The sequence below is a fragment of the Canis lupus genome, chromosome 28 (genome assembly GCF_011100685.1).
Source record: "Canis lupus familiaris isolate Mischka breed German Shepherd chromosome 28, alternate assembly UU_Cfam_GSD_1.0, whole genome shotgun sequence".
NCBI classification, from domain to species: Eukaryota; Metazoa; Chordata; class Mammalia; order Carnivora; family Canidae; genus Canis; species Canis lupus.
The window spans coordinates 8819553-8842986 of NC_049249.1; the positions used below are offsets into that span (position 1 = coordinate 8819553).

Here is a 23434-nt window from a genome sequence, read left to right on the forward strand (position 1 = left end):
GTCTTTATCATTTTTAACATATAAGAACTTGCGATAGTTATGATAGTGGGTTGTTGTTGTTTTCACTAAGGGCTTTGTTTTTTTCAAGACTTTCTCCAGCCTTTTTTTTTTTTTTTAAATCCAGCTTTTTGACAGAAGAGATCACTCTTTTTTCCCAACATTACAGTTATACGTCTTCCTTGCCAAGGACTCTTTTTTTGTTTGTTTTGCTTGCCGAGGACTCTTGTATGAGGCTGCCAGTTGATACAGAATGGTGGGGTGGTGAATTGTGCCAAAGGGAGCAGCAGTTATCTTAAGATAGGTTGTTAAAGGGCAGCCCGGGTGGCTCAGCAGTTTAGCGCCACCTTCAGCCCAGGGTGTGATCCTGGAGACCTGGGATGGAGTCCTGTGTTGCGTCGGGCTCCCTGCATGGAGCCTGCTTCTCCCTCTGCCTGTGTCTCTGCCTCTCTCTCTGTGTCTGTCATGAATAAATAAAATCTTTAAAAAAAAGAAAAAAAAGAGTACATATGAAACATTCAGACCTTCCATATGGCCATGCCTCCAGTGCCTCCATTCAACCATCCTTTGCAACTAGAGACACCTGACACCCCCCAGCCCAACCCCCCCACCCCCCCTTCAGAAGCTCCTGGCTGGGGCCCCTCCCCTCTCCCCTCCCCCACATTGCCATAAAATCCCAATTATCAAATTCAGTTGATTTCATATAAATGATACTAAGTTTTAATATAGAAAAATAATTAATGACCTTGATCAAATACGCTATATTCCCAGTTGTTTTTGGTTTATTTAAGCTTTTTTAAAAACTTATTTTTCAGTGTATTCTTTTCAGTTCCCACTAGGAACATTAGAGCTCCTTTGGGAAGGACCCAAGATAATGGGGAGAAGAAAGATTTTATGTTATGAGACCCAGAGGACCAAGATCAAATACTAAATCTGTAGAGAGGGGGGAAAGTATTCAATTGTCCGTCTTGAGGACCAACAAGTATCACAGTTGATAATAGGGAGCAGGATGTAACTAATAGTACTGTGTACTTCCTAGGCACTGCTGGTACCCTCTCTCATTTTGAGCAATGAATTACCATTCTCTGTACTACCAGGGGTGTGCTTTTGCCATGCAGTTAAATATGTGTTTATAATTAAGAAATAGACATGGATTTTTGTTTAATTGCCTCTGTTGAACTTACTGCGGACATATTCCAGAATCAGTCATGCAAGAAAAGAGAGAAATAAGTAAGTGGCAGTGCTAAAGGGTAGGGGTGGGAAGAGCCTTTAGTTCCCTCCCTCAAGTTTCATCAGCACTGCCTCAGATAAACACAGTCTTTGAAAAAAAAAAAAAAAAAAGTCTTACTTTGGGGGCGGCTAGCTTAGTTGGTGGGGTGTGCAACTCTTGATCTCAGGGTTATAAGTTTGAGCGCCATGTTGGGTGTAGAGATTACTTACAAATAAAATCTAAAAAAACAAAAACCCAAAAAACTTTTGCCAAGGCTGCTTCAAGAGAAGTTCTCTAGCATCTGCTCTCCCTATTTCCCCAACCAGAATGCTGCCTTAAAGTACCACTTGATAGAGAATTACATGATCAGACATTGTCAGAAAGGATGGCAAAACCATTTTAGTGATTCTGTTGGAACCATATATACTCCAAAAGAAGTAGTAAGTAAAGTTTGGTAAAGGAAAAAAAAACAACAACCCAGTATATGTTTATGGTAGGAGAAAAAAGAAAAGTCAGATGTTACAATTTTGTATTTAGGTTACTAAAAGATGATATTTGGGTTCCTCATAAAATAATAAGTAACTTTTATTGAACATTTCTTTTTTTTTTTTATTGAACATTTCTTATGTGCCAGGCACTGTTCTGAATACTTTGCATTTATTCCTTTAATTTTCAAAACAATCCTGAGAGGTAATATTATACTTTGTTTACTAATGAGGAAACTGAGGCACAGCAAGGGTATGTATCTTCCTCAAGGTAACACTCCTAATGCCAAACTCAGACATTCTGGTTTCAGAGCCCACAACCCTAACCACTAGGTGTTTTGCCACTCTAATTTGTGTTAGGCCAGGTCTCTGTGGGAGGTTGTAAATTACTTACTCCTTTCCCACTACTCAAGTTCTTTGAACGAAGGAATCGTATCGTATTTACCCTCTAATCCCTAATTAAACACTGTTCTTTTTATATAGAGATGATTAATGAGTGAATGAATAAATGAATGAAAAGTATCAATGACTGTTTTCTCCCTAATTTTAGGATCTTCACACTATATAGCAAATCACTACCACTTGACCTGGCCTGTCGAGTCTGGGATGTATTTTGCAGAGATGGGGAGGAATTTTTATTTAGGACTGGATTAGGAATCCTCCGATTATATGAAGATATTCTCCTACAAATGGACTTTATTCATATAGCACAGTTTCTAACTAAATTACCAGAAGATATCACATCAGAAAAGCTGTTCAGCTGTATTGCAGCCATTCAGATGCAGAATAGCACCAAAAAATGGACTCAGGTAGAGTTACTTTTTCCTACTTATTCTAAAAGATGTGTTAAGACAATTAGTTGCCTTCTTATAAAAGCTATTTATTTCTCGGGGCAGCCCCGGTGGCGCAGCGGTTTGGCACCGCCTGCAGCCTAGGGTGTGATCCTGGAGACCCGGGATGGAGTCCCACGTCCGGCTCCCTGCATGGAGCCTGCTTCTCCCTCTGTCTGTGTCTCTGCCCCTCTCTCTCTGTGCCTATGAATAAATAAATAAAATCTTTTTTTTTTAAAGCTATTTATTTCTCAAATGTTAGTGCATAATTTAAAAAGTTTTTTAAAAAATAATTTTTTTACTTTGAAAAGGCAAGAATTTAAAGCAGATTGCTTCTCTTTCCAAATCTGTGGCTTTTTTTTCTTTTTATGTAACTTTGGTATTTCTTTCTTCACATTTCTTTCTTTCTTCAAATTTCAAATAGACAACAGTGTATCAAACACCTACTGTAGGGACCCAGGACCCCTGGGTAGCTCAGTCCGTTAGGAGTCTGACTCTTGGTCTCAGTTCAGGTCTTGATCTCAGGGTGATGAGTTCAGGCCCTATGTTGGGCTTTACACTGGGTGTGGCACATACTTAAAAAACAAACCACCTACCTTATACTAAGGATTTGCAATAGAAAGAATATAATGTATGATACTGGCTTTTTAGATGGTTAGTCCTGTTAGGGAAGCAAACGTTGGCAATCTAAGTTAAGTACCATAAAAGATAGAATAATCACTTGCTCCTTGAATGATAGACAATAGGCATCATAAGCTCACAGTTTTATTGCTTATGAAAAAGAAATGTAAGAATATGGGTCCAGAAGATGTTCTGTTACCAATAGTAATTTCAGAATATTTGGCAAGTGAAAACTGGAATCTAATTATATACCATAAATTTGGGTTGAAATGAACAAGAGGATTTGAGAATGGCAGTCTTTCAGGGGCAGAGGTAAATATACTAAAGTTTTTCATATTAATGAACTATAGTTGCTTAAATCTCTTTAATCTATGCAGTAGTTAATTTTGAGGATTAATCTTTCCTTTATATAATTTCCAGGTCTTTGCATCTGTAATGAAGGATATTAAAGAAGGAGACAAGAATAATAGTCCTGCTCTGAAAAGCTAATCTTCAGAATTAACAGACTAATTGAAACATAAATAATGTTGTTTTGATAAAAGTTTTTTGTTTCCTATGTAAAAAACATGGAAGAAAATGTTGGAGAAACTTAAAAGAATCAAGACATGGGAAACTGCTGATTTTGAATTCCATGGCTGAAGTAAATGAAATGAGTAACTGATTGACAGTATTAATAAAAAAGTATTTTGTAGGGAGAGCCATTTTACAAAAGGAAAAGTTTAAATGGCTAGTTAGTACTCCATAATTTGGAGTGAACAGTTTAATGCAATAAACTTTTTTAACAGCTTTGGAGATTATTCAGATTTTTACATCTTTTCTTTTTTAACAATTACCATAAAAGCACTTTGGAAGTCAGAGCAGAATTGTTGAATATTACTTTAACTTCCAAAATACTATTTGAAATAAACACCTTAATACAAATATTATCTTCAGTTCTGACCTTTTGAAGATATTAGAGACCACGAGAAAGTAACTTTGATTGTAAAGTATTTAAGTCACAGAAGTTGTTACCTTCATTCACAGGTCGGGGCAAATTTGGGTTTTCTGGGAACTGGAAATACTGGTGGGAGCTTGTTTCATGTTTGTTTAGGTGTTTTTCCACAGTATCATGTCTGTCTGTTTTTGAAGGGAAATTGTTTCTTAAAGAATTCCTGTCAAAGAATTCTAGCTTTTCTGTTTCTAGTCTAAGGAGTTATTCTAATAATTTAAGAGAGCTAACTGGTAGAAGGAAAGTTCTTTGCACTTTAGTGGACTGAAGACTTGATTTTGGAAGTAAGTCCATAAATATAAATGAGATTTTTCCACTGGTAAAAGTAAAACATAGGAATTCTGAGAGCTGAAATAGCATGCTACTTGGCAAGACTTTAAATTTTTTAGTTAAAATTCCTTCACTGTCTATAGAAACAAAATTTAATTCCAGTTTTAAATTTGAAATCTTAATATGTAGCCAAGTCTATGACTTGTAAAACACTGTGCATAATTTTCTAATCAATGGAAATAAGACTAAAAGAAAAAGATAAAATTAACTTTTTTCTAATGAGTCTAACTTTGATGATATAGTGGATAAAGAAATTATTGGTAAATCAACATGAAATTTATTATTATATGTTTAATCCTTGAACCTAAAATAAATCACTTGAGTATTATAAGTGGTATCTGTATAACATACTCTTTGGTTAATAATTAGATGTTACAGTGTGCTTTTATGTTTGCAGTTTAGTTTAAAACAACACTTGAGCATACTATTTCTGTTAGTGGTATATAGTCTTCAAACTAACAAGCCTGTGAACCTTGTTAGTTCAGTGACTGCCTCTTCAGGAGTATGGGACCAGATGATGTCCATATATTTTTACCCCATGGGTCATTCTAGCCTAGGGACCACTAGTGGAACCCTCAGAAGTTAACTCCTATCTTAGGAGCTTACTTAGTGGAAACTAGTATTGTAATAAATATTGAGGGAGTACCCAGGGTCTTAATAGGTTTCAGAATGATATTTTAACTCTGGTAACTACTTCCTCGATATTGGTGACCCTGATAAGAGGGAATGTAACCCCTGGCAGTAATCTCATTGAAGTTATACTACCTGCCTAAATTTAATCTTATGTTTGTGTATTTGTTCCCAGTATTTCTTTTTCTCATTTTTATTATTGTACAGTTTCTTTACTTTTCAAGTATAAATGTGTATATAAAATGTAAATACAAGGAATTCACTAAATACCACTATTAATAACTACTGTGTAAATAAAACTTGTAAGCAGAGTAATTACTTGAAATGAGTCTTCATTACTTTGGGGATAACTGGTTTATTTAACCACATTTGGAGGGAAAAGGAAATTTTTTCTTTTTTTTTGGACAAATTTCTCTTCGAAGGGATATTTTGGTCCTTCAGCCTCTTGAGACTCAGTACTGGCAGCTGAAATATTATCCTGTATCTTCCTTTGAACCTCCTATACAGGTAGTATAGGGTTATTCAACACGGTCAGTGTATGACAATTTTGTTTCGTTTTGGTTAAAGTTGATTTCAATTAAAAAGTTTTCCTAAAATCTTTAAGATTATGTGAAATTTAATATGTATAATATGTTTCCTTTGTCTATTCTTTTACATAAATATATATAGATAATTTCTCAATTCATTGTCCTTTCAGCCCAGGTACAGATTGTATTATTTAAATGCTACTTAGAAGATCCTAGTATGACCTTTTCTAAAAGTCATAGAATATAATCATAGTTTTTACTGATTTCTTTTGCAGTGATGATCTTCATATAATATTATTGGTCTGGGTGTATTTGTTTGACTTTACAAAAGTTAGATAGCATCTTCTCCCTCTCCTTCTGCCTGCTTACCCCCTCCCTCACCTGCCCCAGCTCAAGTCTGTCTCTCTCTCTCAAATAAATAAAATATTGAAAAAAAATAACAGTTTTCATTGTATCTTAGGAATTAATGCTATTTTTTACCTAAAGCAGTCAATGTTTTAGAGACTATACTGTTGGAGGATATAAATTCTAAAGTATATAATCATGGAATAATTTATATTCATAATGCCATATGGTTTATTTTGATTTTTCTTATTTTTGATTGGATAAAACTATTTTGTATTCCATGAGCACATTCAGATAGAGAGATGGGTGTAAAAGAGGCAAAAAAATATGTGACAAAACAGCATTGGGAAATCAGCTTTTCATTTGCCATGACTAGTTGACATATATAGGGTCAGAAAACAAAAGTCTTACCTCCGGGGAAAAGTGATTTTTGTACTGAATTCATTATTTTGATGTTGTCAAAGCAGTGCCCAAATCCCAAATGTAGTAAAACTTCATTAATTAGAACTTCGCTGTTTCACAACATGTAAAAACAAAAATTAAAATAGAAGATTTTAGGGAAACTAAACTACACTTCAGAGAGAGTAGAAAGCCTGGCCCTTTAAAAATATTGTTAGTAAACAAACAGTGTGATTGCAGTAGAAGTGAACTACTTGGTATTTTGAATGAAAGTAGGAATGTTTGCTAAGCCCCGCTAAACACTGCCTCTTAATATTTTGATAGGCTAAAATTGCAAGGCTTGGGAAGTTAGCAAAATTGCATTTCTTTCCAAACATTCTAATCATTCATATTTATCTTCCCTCTGTTTCAATTAATAAGGTTTTACTATTTGCATTTCATTCTGTGGGAAAGGTTTATTTTCTAATAAGTACCAGAAAAAAGTTTTGACTTTCAAAAAAATTGCATTACAACGTGTTGCATTTGTTGAACATTTAAATAAACAGTACTTGCATGATTTTATGTAAAGTAAAATGACTTTTGTACTATTGCATTGTATTTGGAAAATCATTTTTGTAATATGTAAATGTAAACTAATACAGATTTGAAAAAGTATGTAAAATTGACAACAATGGTGTATATATGTTCTAATTTTTCATCTTCAGGTAGAATACTATACATAATGGTATTATAAAAGCAGAAAGTGAAGCCTGTTTTTTCCCAGTGTAGGCAAAATTGATAATCAATATTGTAAGTAAATGATGTATTTTGATTATTACATAAATCCCAAGGCTTTTAATTTTAATATCTAAATTATTAAGAAACTTTGAAAGGGAAGTATTGACTGAATTAAAATCTTGTAGATTATATGTAGGGTGCCTGTGTTTGGACTTTGAAAGTGAGAAAACAAATTGGAAAGTTTTGAATGATAGGGTTTGTTCTGTCCTAAAAGTATACTAAGTGATTTTTTTTCTAATATTTTATTTATTTATTCATGAGAGACACAGAGAGAGAGGCAGAGACACAGGCAGAGGGAGAAGCAGGCTCCATGCAGGGAACCCGATGTGGGATTTGAACCCAGGTCTCCAGGATCACACCCTGGGCTGAAGGCGGAGCCAAACCGCTGAGCCACCGGGGCTGCCCCTACTAAGTGATTTTTTAACTAAATTTTAATGTAGAAAGGGAATTTCTATTTTGTTGTAATATTTCTTCTGATTTGATTTTTAAAGCCACTCATATGGGCCCTTGAAAAGTAAACAGTTCTCATCAAAGTTTTAATAATGTTTTACACTCTTTTAAAAATGCAAATCAGTTGGGCCTAGGTGGCTCAGTCAGTTAAGCCGCTGCCTTCAGCTGAGGTCCTTAACCCCCAGATCCTAGGATGGAGTTTTGCTTTGCTTCGGGCTCACCGCTCAGTGAGGAGTCTGCTTCTCCATCTCCCTCTGTCCCTCCCCTATGTTCATGCTGGCTTTGCTCTCTCTCTCTCTTGTTGTCTCTCAAATTAAAAAAAAAAAAAATGTAAATCATATCCTACCATTTCCTTGCTCAAGACCCTCTAGTGGCATTCTTAATAACAAAAGTCCAAACTGTTTGACTCTGCTCTACAAGGTCCTATCTGAACTGTTCTCTCTGCTTATCTCTACAATTCCAACTACCACTTAACCTCAACTCTACTGCAGACCTAGTAGATCTCTTGCCATTTTTCAATCTGCCAGCCTCCTATCTCCTAAGGGCTTTTACTCTTGCTGTTCCCTCTGAAATGCTCTTAACCTGGGTCTTTGTATGGCTTATATACTCTTTTGATTCAGGTCCCTGCTTCATGTCACCTCCTCAGAGTTACAGACCTTCCTGTAAATATCCATCCTCTATCATTCTCATGACCTTACTCTGTTTCGTATCTCTAGTGTCTGCCACTTATCACTACTTGACGTTGTTTTATTTATTTATTTATTTTTTTAAAGAAGAGAATAGTTACACGACTCAAACCTCCTGATTTTTATTTTATTTATTTATGATAGTCACACAGAGAGAGAGGCAGAGACATAGGCAGAGGGAGAAGCAGGCTCCATGCACCGGGAGCCCGACGTGGGATTCGATCCCGGGTCTCCAGGATCGCGCCCTGGGCCAAAGGCAGGCGCCAAACCGCTGTGCCACCCAGGAATCCCTTGACGTTGTTTTATATGTTTGTTTGTTATCTCCACTACAGTGTAAACTCTGAGGTCAGCAACATTGTCATTGTTTACCACTGAATGGGTAGTACCCAAAGTAGTGCTTGGCACTAGTCATGATAGGTATGGATGGATAGATTGTTTTTATTTTAGGCCAGTCCTCAGTGAACTTGCCTTTCATTTCAAATGTATCTGTTAGATGATGCATGTAGCCAGAAGCCCAAGTCATATTTCTGGTTCATTCAGAAAGAAGGTTCAGCAATTAAAGGTTAAGGAGAAGAGAGTGAACTAAGAGATATCAGAAATAGGAATATCAGGAGTGTGTTGGGGTCAGGAAAAAAAGAGATAAGCATATTTCCATAAAGGAATGAATGATAGTGTCAGGTGGTGGTGAGGTTGAGATGAGGACTGAGACATGCCCATTAAATTTAGCAGTGTGTAGCTTATTGATTTCTCTAGTTTGGTGTATTTTGCCTGTAGCATCCAGACAAATGGTTGAAGAATCAGTGGGAAGCAAGAAAATAAGATTGCTAGTATAGATAATTCTGAAGTTACCTGTAAAGAGGAAGAGAAAGCAGAAAGTAAATAGCTGGCAGGAAAAAAGGAGGTTGCCCCTTTCCTTTTTTTAAGATGGGAGTGAGTTATTTAAATATTAATAGAAGATATTCAGTAGAGGTTTAAGAAAGAGTGAGAGAATGGGATAATATGTAATCTAAGATTCCTGAATAAACTGTAGGGAAATGGATGCAAAGCATGACATTAGGGAAATTGGAAAAGGTGTTTAGATGAAGGTAGTTTTTAAATGTGTTGAGAACCTGAAAGGGGAGTTCTTTCTGTAGCTATTGTTTACTTTGGGAGGTAGGCAGGAAGTGGGGCCATCTAGTATAGCAAGAAGGAACGTGGTTTTGTTTTTTTTATTTGAGTTTTTCTTGTTCCCACTTCTATGATTGGGTAGATGGGTGAAACCATTAATATGAAAGGGATTTCTAGGAGAGGAAGACATTTTATGTGGGTAGGGAAAAATAATGACATAACATCTTAGAAGTAAATATTAGTGCCTCATCTGGATAGTCTACCTCTGACTTTTGTATCCCACCTTGAAGCCAACTCTGCTTCATTCATACTGGCCGCCTTCTAATACTCAAACATGCCCAAACTTATTCTTGCTTTAGTCTTTTTGCACTAGCTATAGCTTCTGCTTAGACTTCAATGAGGGGTTCAAAACAAGTCTCCCCAGAATGCCAATTTTGCATACTGATTATTTTGAACTGAAGAACATTTAAGGCCCAAAAGAAGAGTTTTTTAGGTCCCCCCTCAATTGACTAAAAGAATTTAGATAGAGAGCCCAGTCTAGGAAGAGAATCACCAAAGATAGTTACAAAGAGTATGGACTAGACATGGGAGGCTGGGAAGGGCCTGTTTGTTCAAAGTTCTCTCTGTGTCCCTTTCCCTGTGCATGGCATGGTGAACATTTGTTTACCAAACGTTTGTTCTTCACATCTACTTGTGAATTGTCTTCCTTCTCTTTGAAGCTCCAGATCCCATCCCCTTCTTTGTAGCTCAAATGGCATATAAGCCTCAAGTGCCTGTCACGGAATCTCTCCTTTTCATTGTGGGCTCCTGTATGTATGAAAGTAATTAAATTTGTTTTTTCTTTTGTTAATCTGTCATATGTTAATTTGATTAATAGACCAGATGAAAGAACCTAGAGTGGTAGAGGAAAAATTTTTCTTCCTCTACAGTTGGCTGCCACAAAGGGAAGAACTTCACTGGCTGGACAGTGCTCACTCTGAGGCTGCTACGGGTGAGAGATCCTGGGACCTCTGAAAAAAAGCTGGCAGAAGGTAAGAATTCTTACATTAATCTCCCGGGTCTTTGCCTGTGGGGTCTGGTGGAAGCAAGTGTCCCTTTTCCTTTTCTAAATTTAGATTAGTAGGAAGAGATATTTGTGGAACTAGTTCCTGGGTATAGCAACTCTGGTAAAGATTTACTATGATTCACAGGCAGCCCCGGTGGCGCAGCGGTTTAGTGCCGCCTGCAGCCTGGGGTGTGATCCTGGAGACCCAGGATCGAGTCCCACATCGGGCTTCCTGCGTGGAGTCTGCTTCTCCCTCTACCTGTGTCTCTGCCTCTCTCTTCACTCTCTCTGAATGAATAAATAAATACATCTTTAAAAAAAAAAAAAAGATTTACTATGACTATTCTTGATTTTATTGATCTTTTTCCTCCCAGAAATAGTTACTGTTTTTCTTTGTCTCCATCTGTCTCTGGCATAGGCCCTATAAGCCAGCTGTTCAAGCCAGCCGTATAGACTAGTGAGTTCACAGTTCTCACCAGACCAGCATCTGTGTAGACAAACTGTTGTAGGCTAATGGGCACATGAGGTAAATATTCTTGCTAAGGGACGTCTTTGAAGCCAGAGCTACAAAATTGGTGCGCATGGATTGAGCACTTAAGAACTGTTAGAAGCTTACCACTTAACTCAAAGACACATGTGTTAGGATAAGTCGGTCACTGAATGGGTTGCATTGACACCAAGGTCACCTGCCAACCTCAAGAAAATACCCATGCAACAAGGTACACTGTAAAACACCACACAAACCCCAACCCAGCAGCACATCCTGCTGAGGTACTAGTTTGGCTCCAAGAGACCCAAGGATTTAGCTAAAGCTGGTAATGTGCATATGAGAAAAACCATATGGAAGTTTTCCTTTTGTCGTGTTCTAGGCCTTAAAAGCTTGGCTTTATGACTAGTGAGAATATTATATCTGGTCTTAGACAACTGGAAGGTATGTGTACCAGTGTGCATTTTGATAGCCAGTTGAATAGACTGCGTTTCCCAGTCACAAAGTCACAAGCAGCATTCTCTTCATCTGACTGTGCCAGCTTCAGGGGAGCTTATCATAGGGGGCTTTTGTCATCTCAATCTTCATTGTTATTGTTGGTGCTGGAAAAAAAATAACAAAAAAGAAAAAGAAGGGGATCCCTGGGTGGCTCAGTGGTTTAGCGCCTGCCTTTGGCCCAGGGCGCGATCCTGGAGTCCTGGGATCGAGTCCCACGTCGGGCTCCCAGCATGGAGCCTGCTTCTCCCTCCTCCTGTGTTTCTGCCTCTCTCTCTCTCTCTATGTCTATCATAAATAAATAAATAAATCTTTAAAAAAAATAAAAATAAAAAATAAAAAAACATTAAAAAAAAAAGAAAAAGAAAAAAAAAACACATTCCATTAGTGGGTCTATTACTGGAGGCACATCTTGTGGGACACCTAGGGATTGTTTTCACTACATCTTAATGCCTATAACCCTGTGATGAGGGGCTTTCCTTTCCTAGACTATCTTTGCAGTGAACTTTTTGGATCATGGGGCTGCATCTTCTGCACCCTCTCCAGGGATGCCACTTTTATAGTAAAGATTTATTTTGATCCCAAAAGTTATCTCTGGGTCTTTCCACAAAAAGGCTTATTGAATTGAGTTGCTTTAGAATAAACATACTATTGAAAGTCTTACTCGTCAATGGCCAGATGATAGATTTCTCAAACTGCAAAAACTTTTACATTTGAAAAGTTTTTAGAAAGCTGTCATCCAGGGGCACCTGGGTGGCTCTGTTGATTAAGCATCTGCCTTTGGCTCAGGTTGCGATCCCAGAGTCCTGGGATTGAACCTTGCATTGGGCTCCCTGCTTGGTGGTGAGCCTGTTTCTCCCTCTCCCTCTACTGCTCCCCTTGCTAGTGTGTGCATGTGTGCTCTTTCTCTCTGTCAAATAAATAAACAAAATATTTTAAAAAAGAAAACCCTTATCCTAAACAACTGTTTCACTGGTGCCTATGAGAAGACCAAAAGAAGACACAAAGAAGTAAATGGCTAGCCTTAGGGATTCCCTTAATAAGAGGAAAAGAACAGAAATCAAACAACAAAAATTAAAAACCACATCTTATGTAAGTCCTCCCTTCTCCTTCCTCTTTTTTTTTTTTTTTAAAGATTTTATTTATTCATGAGAGACACACAGAAAGAGAGAGAGAGAGGCAGAGACACGGGCAGAGGGAGAAGCAGGCTCCATGCAGGGAGCCCAATGTGGGACTCAATTGCCAGTCTCCAGGATCAGGACCTGGGCCAAAGTCAGCGCTAAACCACTGAGCCACCCAGGCTACCCTCTTCTCCTTCCTCTTATACACTTTTAGATCTGATTTTCTGTCCTTGGTCCTTCAGATCTTCTGGATCTCTGGGCCCTGGGTCCAAGCCCCTTCTCTTAAAGCCCTACACCACCTCCTCAGCCAATTCTCTTAGATCCTAAAACTTCTCCAGTTTCTCCAGAAAGTCCCTTAAATAGCCAACTGCCTGTTTTCCCTTCCCCTTATTTGCAAGATTTACAAAGAGTGCTCTGGCCTGATCTCTAGGCCCAGGGTATATAGGTTACTCACATAAATACTAAAAGCCAGGAAGTGAGCTTAGCACAAGCACCCAAGAAGGGTAGTAGGGCTCTCTTTGCTGTTCCTAATAGCTCCTCCTATTTTCCAGATCTCTGTAACCAGTCTCTGCCAGCTTCAGGCATTCAAATAAAGTGTACTTTGTAGATGTATCCTGGACCCCTACTGCAAAGAATTAATGTCCCCTGGACAGCAGCAGATCTTCTGAATTTTAAAGGCTTTTTACCTCTACTTTCAGAAGATCTCAACAAATTTAGAGAAGAGTTGGAAATATTAGTGGTCATCAACAACCCCACTCACAGGTTATATGGCTGTTATATGGCTATATTGGCTACTAAGGGGTGTTCTTCCTGCCCATGATTGTACTGTAATTATCAGACAAGCCACAGAGCCGCCAGGGGAAAACCCCACACACAGAGAAAACAGATGGCCAGAATTTCTCCCAGACCCACCTATAAATGACTAGGAAATGGCTCAGCTGGAGGTTCATATTCAAGGTTTGATAGGAGCAATATTGGAGACTGCCCCCTCACCCTAGAGTGAACTGGTCTAATACTGAATTTTGCCCTCAGAAAGGAGAGCAAAGATCTTTCTCGAATGTTTTGTAATATAAATAATATTTTTATATATTTACTAATATAATACAGACTTTCCAATAGCATACTACATTGAACCCAGAATACCCAGGACATAGTCTTTTAATTTTGCTTTGGTGGGAAATTTTCTCCCTAGCATAAAAAAAGTATGGTGGTTCTGCAAATCTCTGAGCATCATAAGGCAGGCAGGCAGGCAGCTACTCAATTCTTTGAAAATAGCTTATTGGATTACAAGAGGAGGGGTGCCTGGCTGGCTCAGTTGGTAGACCATGTGACTCTTGGTCTTGGGGTTGTGAGTTCAAGCCCCATATTGGATATAGAGCTAACTTTATATATTTTTAAATTTATTGTAGATTTTATTTATTCATGAGAGACAGAGAGAGGCAGAGACACAGGCAGAGGGAGAAGCAGGCTCCATGCAGGGAGCCCAACGTGGGACTCGTTCCGAGTCTCCAGGATCACACCCTGGCCTGAAGGCGGTGTTAAACCACTGAGCCACCTGGGCTGCCCTAGAGCTAACTTAAAAAAAATAAAAATAAAAATAAAAATAAAAAAACAAACAAAAAAACAAGAGGAAACAAATTAAAAATAATAATTCTTACTTTGCAATTTGAATCTTTATAAAAGCAAAAGCATGGTGTTGAGAGTAACTCAGAATCTACTTAGAGCCCTCCCCATTTGCCTCGAGACAGTTGCAGATACTGAAAAAATAAGAAATTTTGGAAGAAAAATTCTCCTGCATGTAAGAGAAAGGAAAATTTAAGGAACATAAACAATCTCCCTAGATTCTATCACCTCCAGAAGGTTTTTCCTCCTCCTGTGGGACAGTTCCCCCTCAAATGACAGGGGCAAGTGAGACTGGCACCCCAGAGTCTGCCATTAAGCCTAAAATAGAGGATTGGGAATTGGATTTAATTGACACTGGTGTAACTTTCTCCACACTCTGCTCAGAGAATTTATCTCTGTCACCTCTGAATCTTTTTTTTTTTAAGCAGTTTATTTAAAAAAAAATTTTTTTAGAAGATTTTATTTATTTATTCATGAGAGTCACAGAGAGAGGTGGGGGGGGGGGCGCAGAAACATAGGCAGAGGGAGATGCAGGCTCCATGCAAGGAGCCCCATATGGGACTTGATCCCAGGACTCCAGGATCATGCCCTGGGCCAAAGGCAGGCACCAAACCGCTGAGCCACCCAGGGAGCCCTGTCACCTCTGATTCTATTCAAGCTGTAGTAGTCCCTGGGCAACATATTTCATTGGCCATATCCCAGCTCAACCCAATATCCTTAGGCCCTCTTAACAGCCATCATGCGTGCTTGCTTGCTTGCTTGTTTGCTTGCCTGTTTGCTTTTCTTCCTTCTTTCTTTTCCTTTCTTCTTTCTCTTTCTTTCTTTCTTTCTTTCTTTCTTTCTTTCTTTCTTTCTTTCTTTCTTTCTTTCTTTTCCTTTCTTTTTCTTTCTGTCTTTGTCTTTCTCCCTCTTTTCTTTCTTTCTAATTATTTTATTTATTTGAGATGGGTGGGGAGAGAGCACGAGCAATGGGGGGGGGAGGTAAAAGAGAGAGAGAAGCAGATTCCCTGCTGAGAAGGGAGCCCAACTTGGCACTCGATCCCAGGACCCTGAGATCATGACCTGAGCTGAAGGCAGATGCTTAACTGACTGAGCCAACCACATGCCCCCAATCATGCTCTTCTAGTGTTCAACTCCTCACCAGCAAACCTTTTAGGTGGAAGTTTGTTATATAAATTTAATGCCACTACAAAATATAATAAGAAAGGTGTTTTTTTTCCCCCTATCCTCAAACCAAACCCTGAATTTCCTACTTAATCTCGATTTAAAGTTCCTCTGAAGAGGATAAATGTTTAAAAGATGTCCCAGTTGGGGTGTTTGGCTGGCTCAGTTGGTGGAGCATGTGACTCTCGATCTTGCGGTTGTGAGTTTGAGTAAATATATACATACATATGTACGTACATACATCTGTACAGTCCAAATTAATCTCTGGGCTACACATGCAAATAAAGTTGCTTTTTACTGAGTACAGAGCCTGTGCACCTTACTTGGAAAACAAACCATTTCCATCAGTACTAGCCCAACATCCTCTTCCCAGAGATGCAGAGTGAGGAACTGGACCTATAATAGACTCTCTTTTGCAGCAGGGTATACTTGTTTTTACTTCCTCACCCCATAAGACTCCTATCTTGCCAGTAAAGAAAGAAGGTAAATTTGACTTAGGAACCAAACATCATTTTGTATAAGACCTAAGAGCCATAAAAACTTTTATAATTCTTCACAACCCTCTAGTCCAAAATCCAGCTACTATTCTTCACCTCAATTCCTGCAGGCTGGTTTCTAGTAATTGGCCTCTCCTCAGATTTCCTTTCAATCCCAATGCATACTGACTCACAACTTCTCTTGGCTTTTACTTTTAGAAGGAGAGAGTTAATGTGGACTTCCATACCTCAGGGATATTGTGAATCTCCCTCTGTGGTTTTCCAAGTCCTTAAAGCTGACTTGGATTCTGTAGCCTTCACTCAAGGTTCCACTCTTGTTCAGTATGTTGATGACCTTTTACTTTGTAATCAAACAAGGCAGGGAGCTCTTATAGAGCGCTCTCATTCCCTAAAGGCACTAGCTGAACGAGGTCATAGAGCCTCCAGAACTAAATTTCAATGGGTACAAACAACTGTTACCTACTTAGGACGTGAGATATGTCAGGGCACTCAAAAGCACAATCCAAGGGGCACCTGGCTGGTGAGAGGAGCATCTACCTCTTGAGCTCCAGGTCATGAGTCTAAGTCCCATGTTGGGTGTAGAGATTATTTAAATAAAACTTAAAAAATCACCCCAAAATGCTTTGAGTCAATTTTGTCCATCCTTTTTCCGAAAATGAAAAAAGAGATGTAAATTTCTCGGGCCAGGTGATTACTGCTGCCAATGGATTCCTAATTTTGCTGCCCTTGCTTTTCTTCCCACATACCACTCTAGAGACCATGTCCTAGCCTTCAAAGGCACTAATCTCCTTTAAAGCTTTAAAATTAACATAGTCGATACCCCTAGTTCTTGGTTTACCTAATTTTGACAAACTTTTTTTATCTATACTGCCATGAAAATAACAAGATTGCTGCAGGTGTCCTAGAACAATCTTTTGCCTTCCAGATACATCCTATGGCATATTTCTCATGCCAGTTAGACCTTGTGGCATCATGTATGCCCCCATGTTTGTGTGCAACAGCTGACTGATAAAGCCAGTAGGCTTACATTAGGCTACCTCATTCACCTCTATGTCATACCGTGTCTGCCCTCTTATAAGTTCATAAGACATAGCATCTCTCTACATGATGACAACTACTTATGACTGGCTCCTTTGGCAAACCCTTTTATCATCTTATGTCATTGTAACAATTTTTAAATGATTTTATTTTTGTAAAAGAATTAATGTAATCTCTGTCCTCAATGTGGGGCTCAAACTCATGACCCTGAGATCAAGAGTCAAATGCTTTACTGACTGAGCCAGCCAGGTGCCCCAACAATTATTCAAGTAGGCTCTATGCCCAATGTGGGACTTGAACTCAAGACCCCAAGATCAATAGTCTCATAAAACTCACTTTTCCAAAAAGGTAGGTGGCAGACCAAACACAGTCTTATGCCAGTTTACCAAACCATGGCCACGTTAACTAATCAGTTTGTTGATTATGTCCAACATCTACATAGTGCAAAAGAACCTGAATATTTTTCATTCCTGTCACTGTGAATATGTGGTGGACTAAATATGGAAGATGGATGTATGACAGGGTAAGGTATCCATGACTAGAAAAACATCACTTTGCCTCTTCTGGGGAGTTATTTGGACCCAGGAAAATCTCTATAGAAGTTCAAGGACTGGAGTGCCTGAGTGGCTCAGTTGGTTAAGTGTCTGACTCTTGGTTTCAGTTCAGGTCATGATCTCTGGGTCATGAGACTGAGTTCCACATTAGGCACTATGCTCAGTGCAGGGTCTGCTTGGGCTTTGTTCCCCCTCATTCTCCCTCCCTCTCTGCTCCTCCCTCTGCTCTGCTCAAACTCCTCCTCTCTCTCTCAAACCTTTAAAAAATTTTTTTCAAGGATTTGTCCATGCCCAAATAAAATAGGCAAAAAAGTTTACCTTTGTATCCAAAAAGGATGCCATTGGACCTTTCCTGGATGGCATACCAGAACAGTATTACAATCAAACCCTGTGGTTTGATTCCACAAATGCTATCTTCAAACCTGTCAAGGAGATTAAAAGTGACTCTGGCACTATCTTCTACAGCACAGATGTTTGACAAATGTTTTGGATGGTTCACAGACCATCCTTGTACAACTCAGGGTATCTTAGCTGCTCCCCTGACTAGACTGGCCAATGTTACAAACTATATATAGGTGGATCAAAAAGCTGAACTCTTGGCCAGGTGACACCACCAAGCTTTATAGCTGCCAAAGCCAGACTGCAGGCTCCTATAGCAGATATTTTGCAACCTGTTCTGCTCTTACAAACTGGCAGGAGTACATGGAAAGTAAGGATGTATGAATGCTAACAGTACTAGCAGTACAGGGCAGAAGATGTCCCAAATCTGGAAGATCACATATTCCACTCTGACCTTGTCTATGAACCACACTGGCCTTTTTATCTTATGTGGGAACAAAATTTATAAAGGGTTCCTACTTAAATGCTCAGGACCATTGTCATCCTTTGTCACCAGATACTCCATCTTAAATGCCAACCAAATTGCAAACTTGGGCTCCTTTGTTCATAAGGGTATGCCACATAAACATACTAAGCAAGAAGTCACAGGGAACCCACTCATGTATTGGCACTCCCGAGTTCTTTTCAATGTTGAAGACCTTATTCCCAAATTTTGTCATTTATGACTTGAAAAAGGTGATCTTAAATCTCCCTATGGTAATAGAACAAGAGTTCAATATACCATGCAAACTTTGAAAATACTCCAATCAGAAGTTAATAGCTTAGCCTCTGTGGTACTCCAAAATTGATGTGCTCTGGACACAAGGACTCTCGACGAAGAGGAGCTTATATAGTCATTGGTGAAAAATGCTGCTTCTGGGCAGCCCTGGTGGCACAGCGGTTTAGAGCTGCCTGCAGCCCGGGGTGTGATCCTGGAGACCCAGGATTGAGTCCCACATCGGGTTCCCTGCATGGGGCCTGCTTCTCTCTCTGCCTCTCTATGTCTCTATGAATAAATAAATAAAATCTTAAAAAGAAAAAAAAAAAAAAGAAAAATGCTGCTTCTGTGTAAATGAGACAGGACAAATAGTGACTGACTTATATCTATTAAAAGAATATTAATACTTTTATTTCTTGCCTGATTCCTTTCTTTCCATGTCAATAGTGCTCTTACAAACATGGTAAACATTCCTAAAACCCACTGGACTTTCTGTCAGAAGTGTGGCAAGCACCAACCCCACAAAGTAACATAGTACAAGAAGGACAAAGATTCTCTATAGGCCCAGGGAAAGCAGCAGCATGACAAGAAGCAGAGTCGCTGTGGTGGGCAGACTAAGCCAATTTTCTAGAAAAAAAGATTAAAACTACAAAAAACGTTGTACTGAGGCTTGAATGTGTTGAGCCCAACCTCAGATCTAAGAGAATGCTGGCTAATAAGCAAACATTTGACCTGACAGGAAGAGCAAAGGCCATGGGATACAGTTCTAAGCTTCATATCTTGTTTTATTATGAGGACATCTTTTAAAAAAAAAAAAAAAAAAGATCTTATTTATTTGAGAGAGAGTACTCACATATATGTATGCATGTGTGTAGGGGTTGGGGATGAGAGGGAGAGGAACAGAACTGCACTCAGTGCAGAGCTGCACTCAGTGCAGAGCTGGATGGGGGACTCACACGTCAGATGTTTGACTGAACCCCCCAGGCGCCCCTGAAAATAATAAAATCTTGAGTTTATGTTCAAAAAAAGTAAGAGAAGGGGATCCCGGGGTGGCTCAGAGGTTTAGTGCCTGCCTTCGGCCCAGGGTGTGATCCTGGAATCCCGGGATCAAGTCCCACATCAGGCTCCCTGCATGGAACCTGCTTCTCCCTCTGCCTGTGTCTCTGCCTCTCTCTCTCTCTCTCTCTGTGTCTCTCATGAATAAATAAATAAAATCTTAAAAAAAAAAAAAAAAAAAAAAAAGGAAGAGAAGGGGGTGCCTGACTGGCTGGGTTGGTAGAGCATGGGACTCTTGATCTTAGGGTCGTGAGTTTGATCCTCATGGTAGGGGTAGAGGTTACTTAAAACGGTTAAAGTGGCAAAGGTTATGTGGACTGTACCTCAATTAAAAAAAAATGTTTGGGGATCCCTGGGTGGCTCAGCGGTTTAGCATCTGCCTTTGGCCCAGGGCGCGATCTTGGAGTCCTGGGATCGAGTCCCACATCAGGCTCCCGGCATGGGCCTGCTTCTCCCTCCTCCCGTGTCTCTGCCTCTCTCTGTCTCTAGGTCTATCATAAATAAATGAATCTTTAAAAAAAATGTTTTAAGAAGGGAGAGAAGATTAACACTTTCCATCAGATAAATGAAGCACAGCCATTTTATTGGACTGATGTAGTCCCAGGGTTGAGAGACTGGTTGAATGGGTTGTAGGGAAATGTGCTTTGATTTGTTCTTTTCTGTTTGTTCATCTTCATTCTTTGTTTTTTTTTCTCCCTTTGCAGATGTCTTACCACTCAGCTACTCACCTGATTCTTCTGTCCATGGCCACTAGCTCAGCTTTTTTTTTTTTTTTTTTTTTTAAGCTTAGCTTTTAATATGTGCAACTTCCAGGAAAGTTTCAGACAAGTGGTTCAGAACAAGTTTCCCCAGAGTACACCCATTTTGGCATGCTGATTATTTTAAGCTAAAGACAATTAAGGCCCAAGAGTCAAGAATAAGTTGTTGTTTTACCTCCCCCCTCAACTGCTTAAAAGAATTTACAGAGGGCCTAGGCTAAGAAGAGAGCTATCACCAGAAACAATTACAGAGATTAAGAACTAGGTGTGATGGTAAATGGGGGAGAATTTTGGGGACCTGTTTGTTAGAAGTTCTCCCAGTCTCTCTCTGTCTTTGGATGGCATGGCAAACATTTGTTTACCAAATATTTGCTCTTCTTATCTTCTTGTGAATTGTTTTCCTTTCCTTCTTAGCTTAGAATGGTATATAAGCCTCAATTGCCTGACTGAGCTGAGCCTCTCATTGACTCTGTGGGACTCCCATATTTAATTAGGTAAGTAAATTTATGTTTCTCCTGTTAATCTGTCATATGTCAACTTAATAAATAGACCAGACAAAAGAATCTAATAGGGTAGGAGAAAAATGTTCCTCCCCTACAACTATCTTCCCCTGGGCTAGCTGGCTGTTTGACATTCACTTCTCAGCTTAAATGTTAGTCACTTCCTCAGATACCTGACTACCCAGTCTAAAGTAACTACCCAGTTACTCTTACACCACTCTATTCTAATATTTTGCAGAGTACTCCTCACACACACCCTCCTACACATGCTTACTTGTCTTAACTCCCAAAATGTAAGAACTGTATCAACAGGGATCTTGTTTTATTCATTGCTGTACAGCTCCTGGAAATGTTTCTAGTACCCAGGAGACATTTAATAGGCCCTTAAATAAAAATGAGTGAACAAAGCTTTGACTAGCCACTCAGGGAAGGCCTGCATGATGGCAAATGTGTCAGGAAATAGATGCACCAGTGCACTTATATTAACAAGTATAGGGCCAGATGTTAGATGTCTTTCCTTTCAATCAGATGAAATTGCCTTGAACTCCATCTCATGTGTGTTTAGACAAATCTTACCCACTCTCTCTCTCAGGAATTAGAAAGTTAGTTGTCAGCCTTAAGCTGATCATTGAAACCAGTAAAGCAGCTGCTACAAGTACAAAGTATATAGACAAAAGCGACAAATAGAGGAAAGATTTTGGGAGCTGGACCACAATTGAATTCAAAAGGAGATTTTCAATACATTAGGGGAGGGGCATCTGGGTCGCTCAGTGGTTGAGCATCTGCCTTCAGATCAGGTCCTGTTCCTGGGGTCCTGGGATGGAGTCCTGCATCAGGCTCCCTTCTCCCTCAGCCTATGTCTCTGCCTCTCTCTCATGAATAAATAAAAAAATCTGTAAAAAAAACCCTTAAAGAAAACCCTGTGAAAAGCTGTGTTTCAGAAGTAAGGAGAAGGAAATTTTAGGGGATAGGCTGAGAAAGTAAAAAATGTTAAGTGAGATTAATAGTTATTGCCTTAGGTTAGAAGAAGGTAGGGTTTAAGAGTATTTTTTAAAGATTTTATTGATTGATTGATTGATTGATTGATTTGAGATTGGCAGAGACACAGAGGGAGAAGCAGGCTCCATGCAGGGAGCCTGATGTGGGACTCGATCCCGGGCTCTCCGGGATCAGGCCCTGGACTGAAGGCAGCGCTAAACCGCTGAACCACCCAGGCTGCCCAAGAGTATTAATCATGGCTATATTTTATCTTAAAATAATACTGAAGTAGGAGTCAAAAGGCTTGGGTTTGGCTCCCATTTTATTACAAAATGATCCTAGGACTCTAGGCAAGTCAGTCTTTCTGAGCACCAGTTTTCTCACCTACAACATAGGAATAAAAGTAATCTGGGGGTCCCTGGGTGGCTCAGCGGTTTAGTGCCTGCCTTCCCTCCGGGTGTGATCCTGGAGGTCTGGGGTGGAGTCGCACATCGGGCTCCCTGCATGGAGCCTGCTTCTCCCTCTGCCTGTGTCTCTGCCTCTCTCTCTCTCTCTCTCTCTGTCTCTTATGAATAAGTAAAACCTTTAAAAAAAAAAAAAAAGGAATAAAAGTAATCTAATCTCAGAGTGTTATGAAAGTTGAAGGTGTTTATGATGGATATATGCTGCAAGCCCTTAACTGTGTACAATTATTAAAGTTGTCCTGATTCAGAAATTAAGGAAACAGGTGGTAACAGGGCAGGTATATCAAATTCCCATAAGCGGAGGGGAGCCAAGGAATTTATTGAACAGGACTGCAGACAAGAAAGGGAGCTGAAACAAGAGTCAATCGCCTGACTGAGGGATCCCTGGGTGGCGCAGCGGTTTAGCTCCTGCCTTTGGCCCAAGGCACGATCCTGCAGACCCGGGATCGAATCCCACGTCAGGCTCCCGGTGCATGGAGCCTGCTTCTCCCTCTGCCTATGTCTCTGCCTCTCTCTCTGTGTGTGTGTGACTATCATAAATAAAAAAAAAAAGAAGAATTTCTTCTAAAAAAAAAAAAAAAATCGCCTGACTGAGCCCCTGATCTATTCCTGAATCTTCTGTCTTTTCTACGGCCACTTTGTTGGCTTTATCACCACATTCAGCTCTCCCTTATCCTGAAACACTTTTCTTGAACTCTTCCACTCTCTTACCTTCCTATTTTTCTCTCACAAGGGAGCTCAGAGCTTCTAGGTCATTTTAAGTTTTCACCCAAAACGTGGACTAAGGACGGTGGGCAAGATTGGCAGTATTTGCTTTTGACCTCCTCACCTGAATACGCATACGTATTTCCTGCCCAAGGGGTCATCGGTTGGCAGGATTTACTCATAACAGCCAGCGTCTGAAGGTGCCTTGCTAACCAAAGTATTGTGTAGTTCTGAACCATCATCCAATACGTGAGGAAATTGGGCTCTCCACGGTACACAGACTCACCCGTCCAGTGTCACACACCTCGTTAAAAGCTAACTTCTGCAGCAGAACCCCGTTTTCCCCAGAAAACATTCAGGAAATCGCGCACCGTTGCCCAGGTGAGTTCTGATGAAAACTAGGTTGCGCCAAATCTCGCGCCTCCGGGATTCGGGGGCGGGGAGGGGAGCACGAAGTATCGCGAGATGACA

At 39.7% G+C, this 23434-nt stretch overlaps 1 protein-coding gene and 1 long non-coding RNA gene across 7 annotated transcripts in view; one reads left to right on the forward strand and one right to left on the reverse strand.

Moving 5' to 3' along the window:
• Positions 1-5694, forward strand: part of TBC1D12 (TBC1 domain family member 12) — a 122911-nt gene extending 117217 nt beyond the window's left edge. For all 6 annotated transcript variants that reach the window (XM_038578235.1, XM_038578236.1, XM_038578234.1 and 3 more), the window contains 2 exons: positions 2243-2501; positions 3564-5694. In XM_038578235.1, the coding sequence (XP_038434163.1) occupies positions 2243-2501; positions 3564-3632 (328 nt within the window). In that variant the 3' untranslated portion in view covers positions 3633-5694. The remainder of the gene's footprint in view (positions 1-2242; positions 2502-3563) is intronic.
• On the reverse strand, positions 418-23371 carry LOC111093037. The gene is made up of 3 exons (XR_005380448.1): positions 23250-23371; positions 6375-6475; positions 418-477 (listed from the first exon to the last, which is right to left on the reverse strand). It is a non-coding gene; the product is annotated as an uncharacterized LOC111093037 (long non-coding RNA).
• Between the last annotated feature and the right edge of the window lie 63 nt (positions 23372-23434).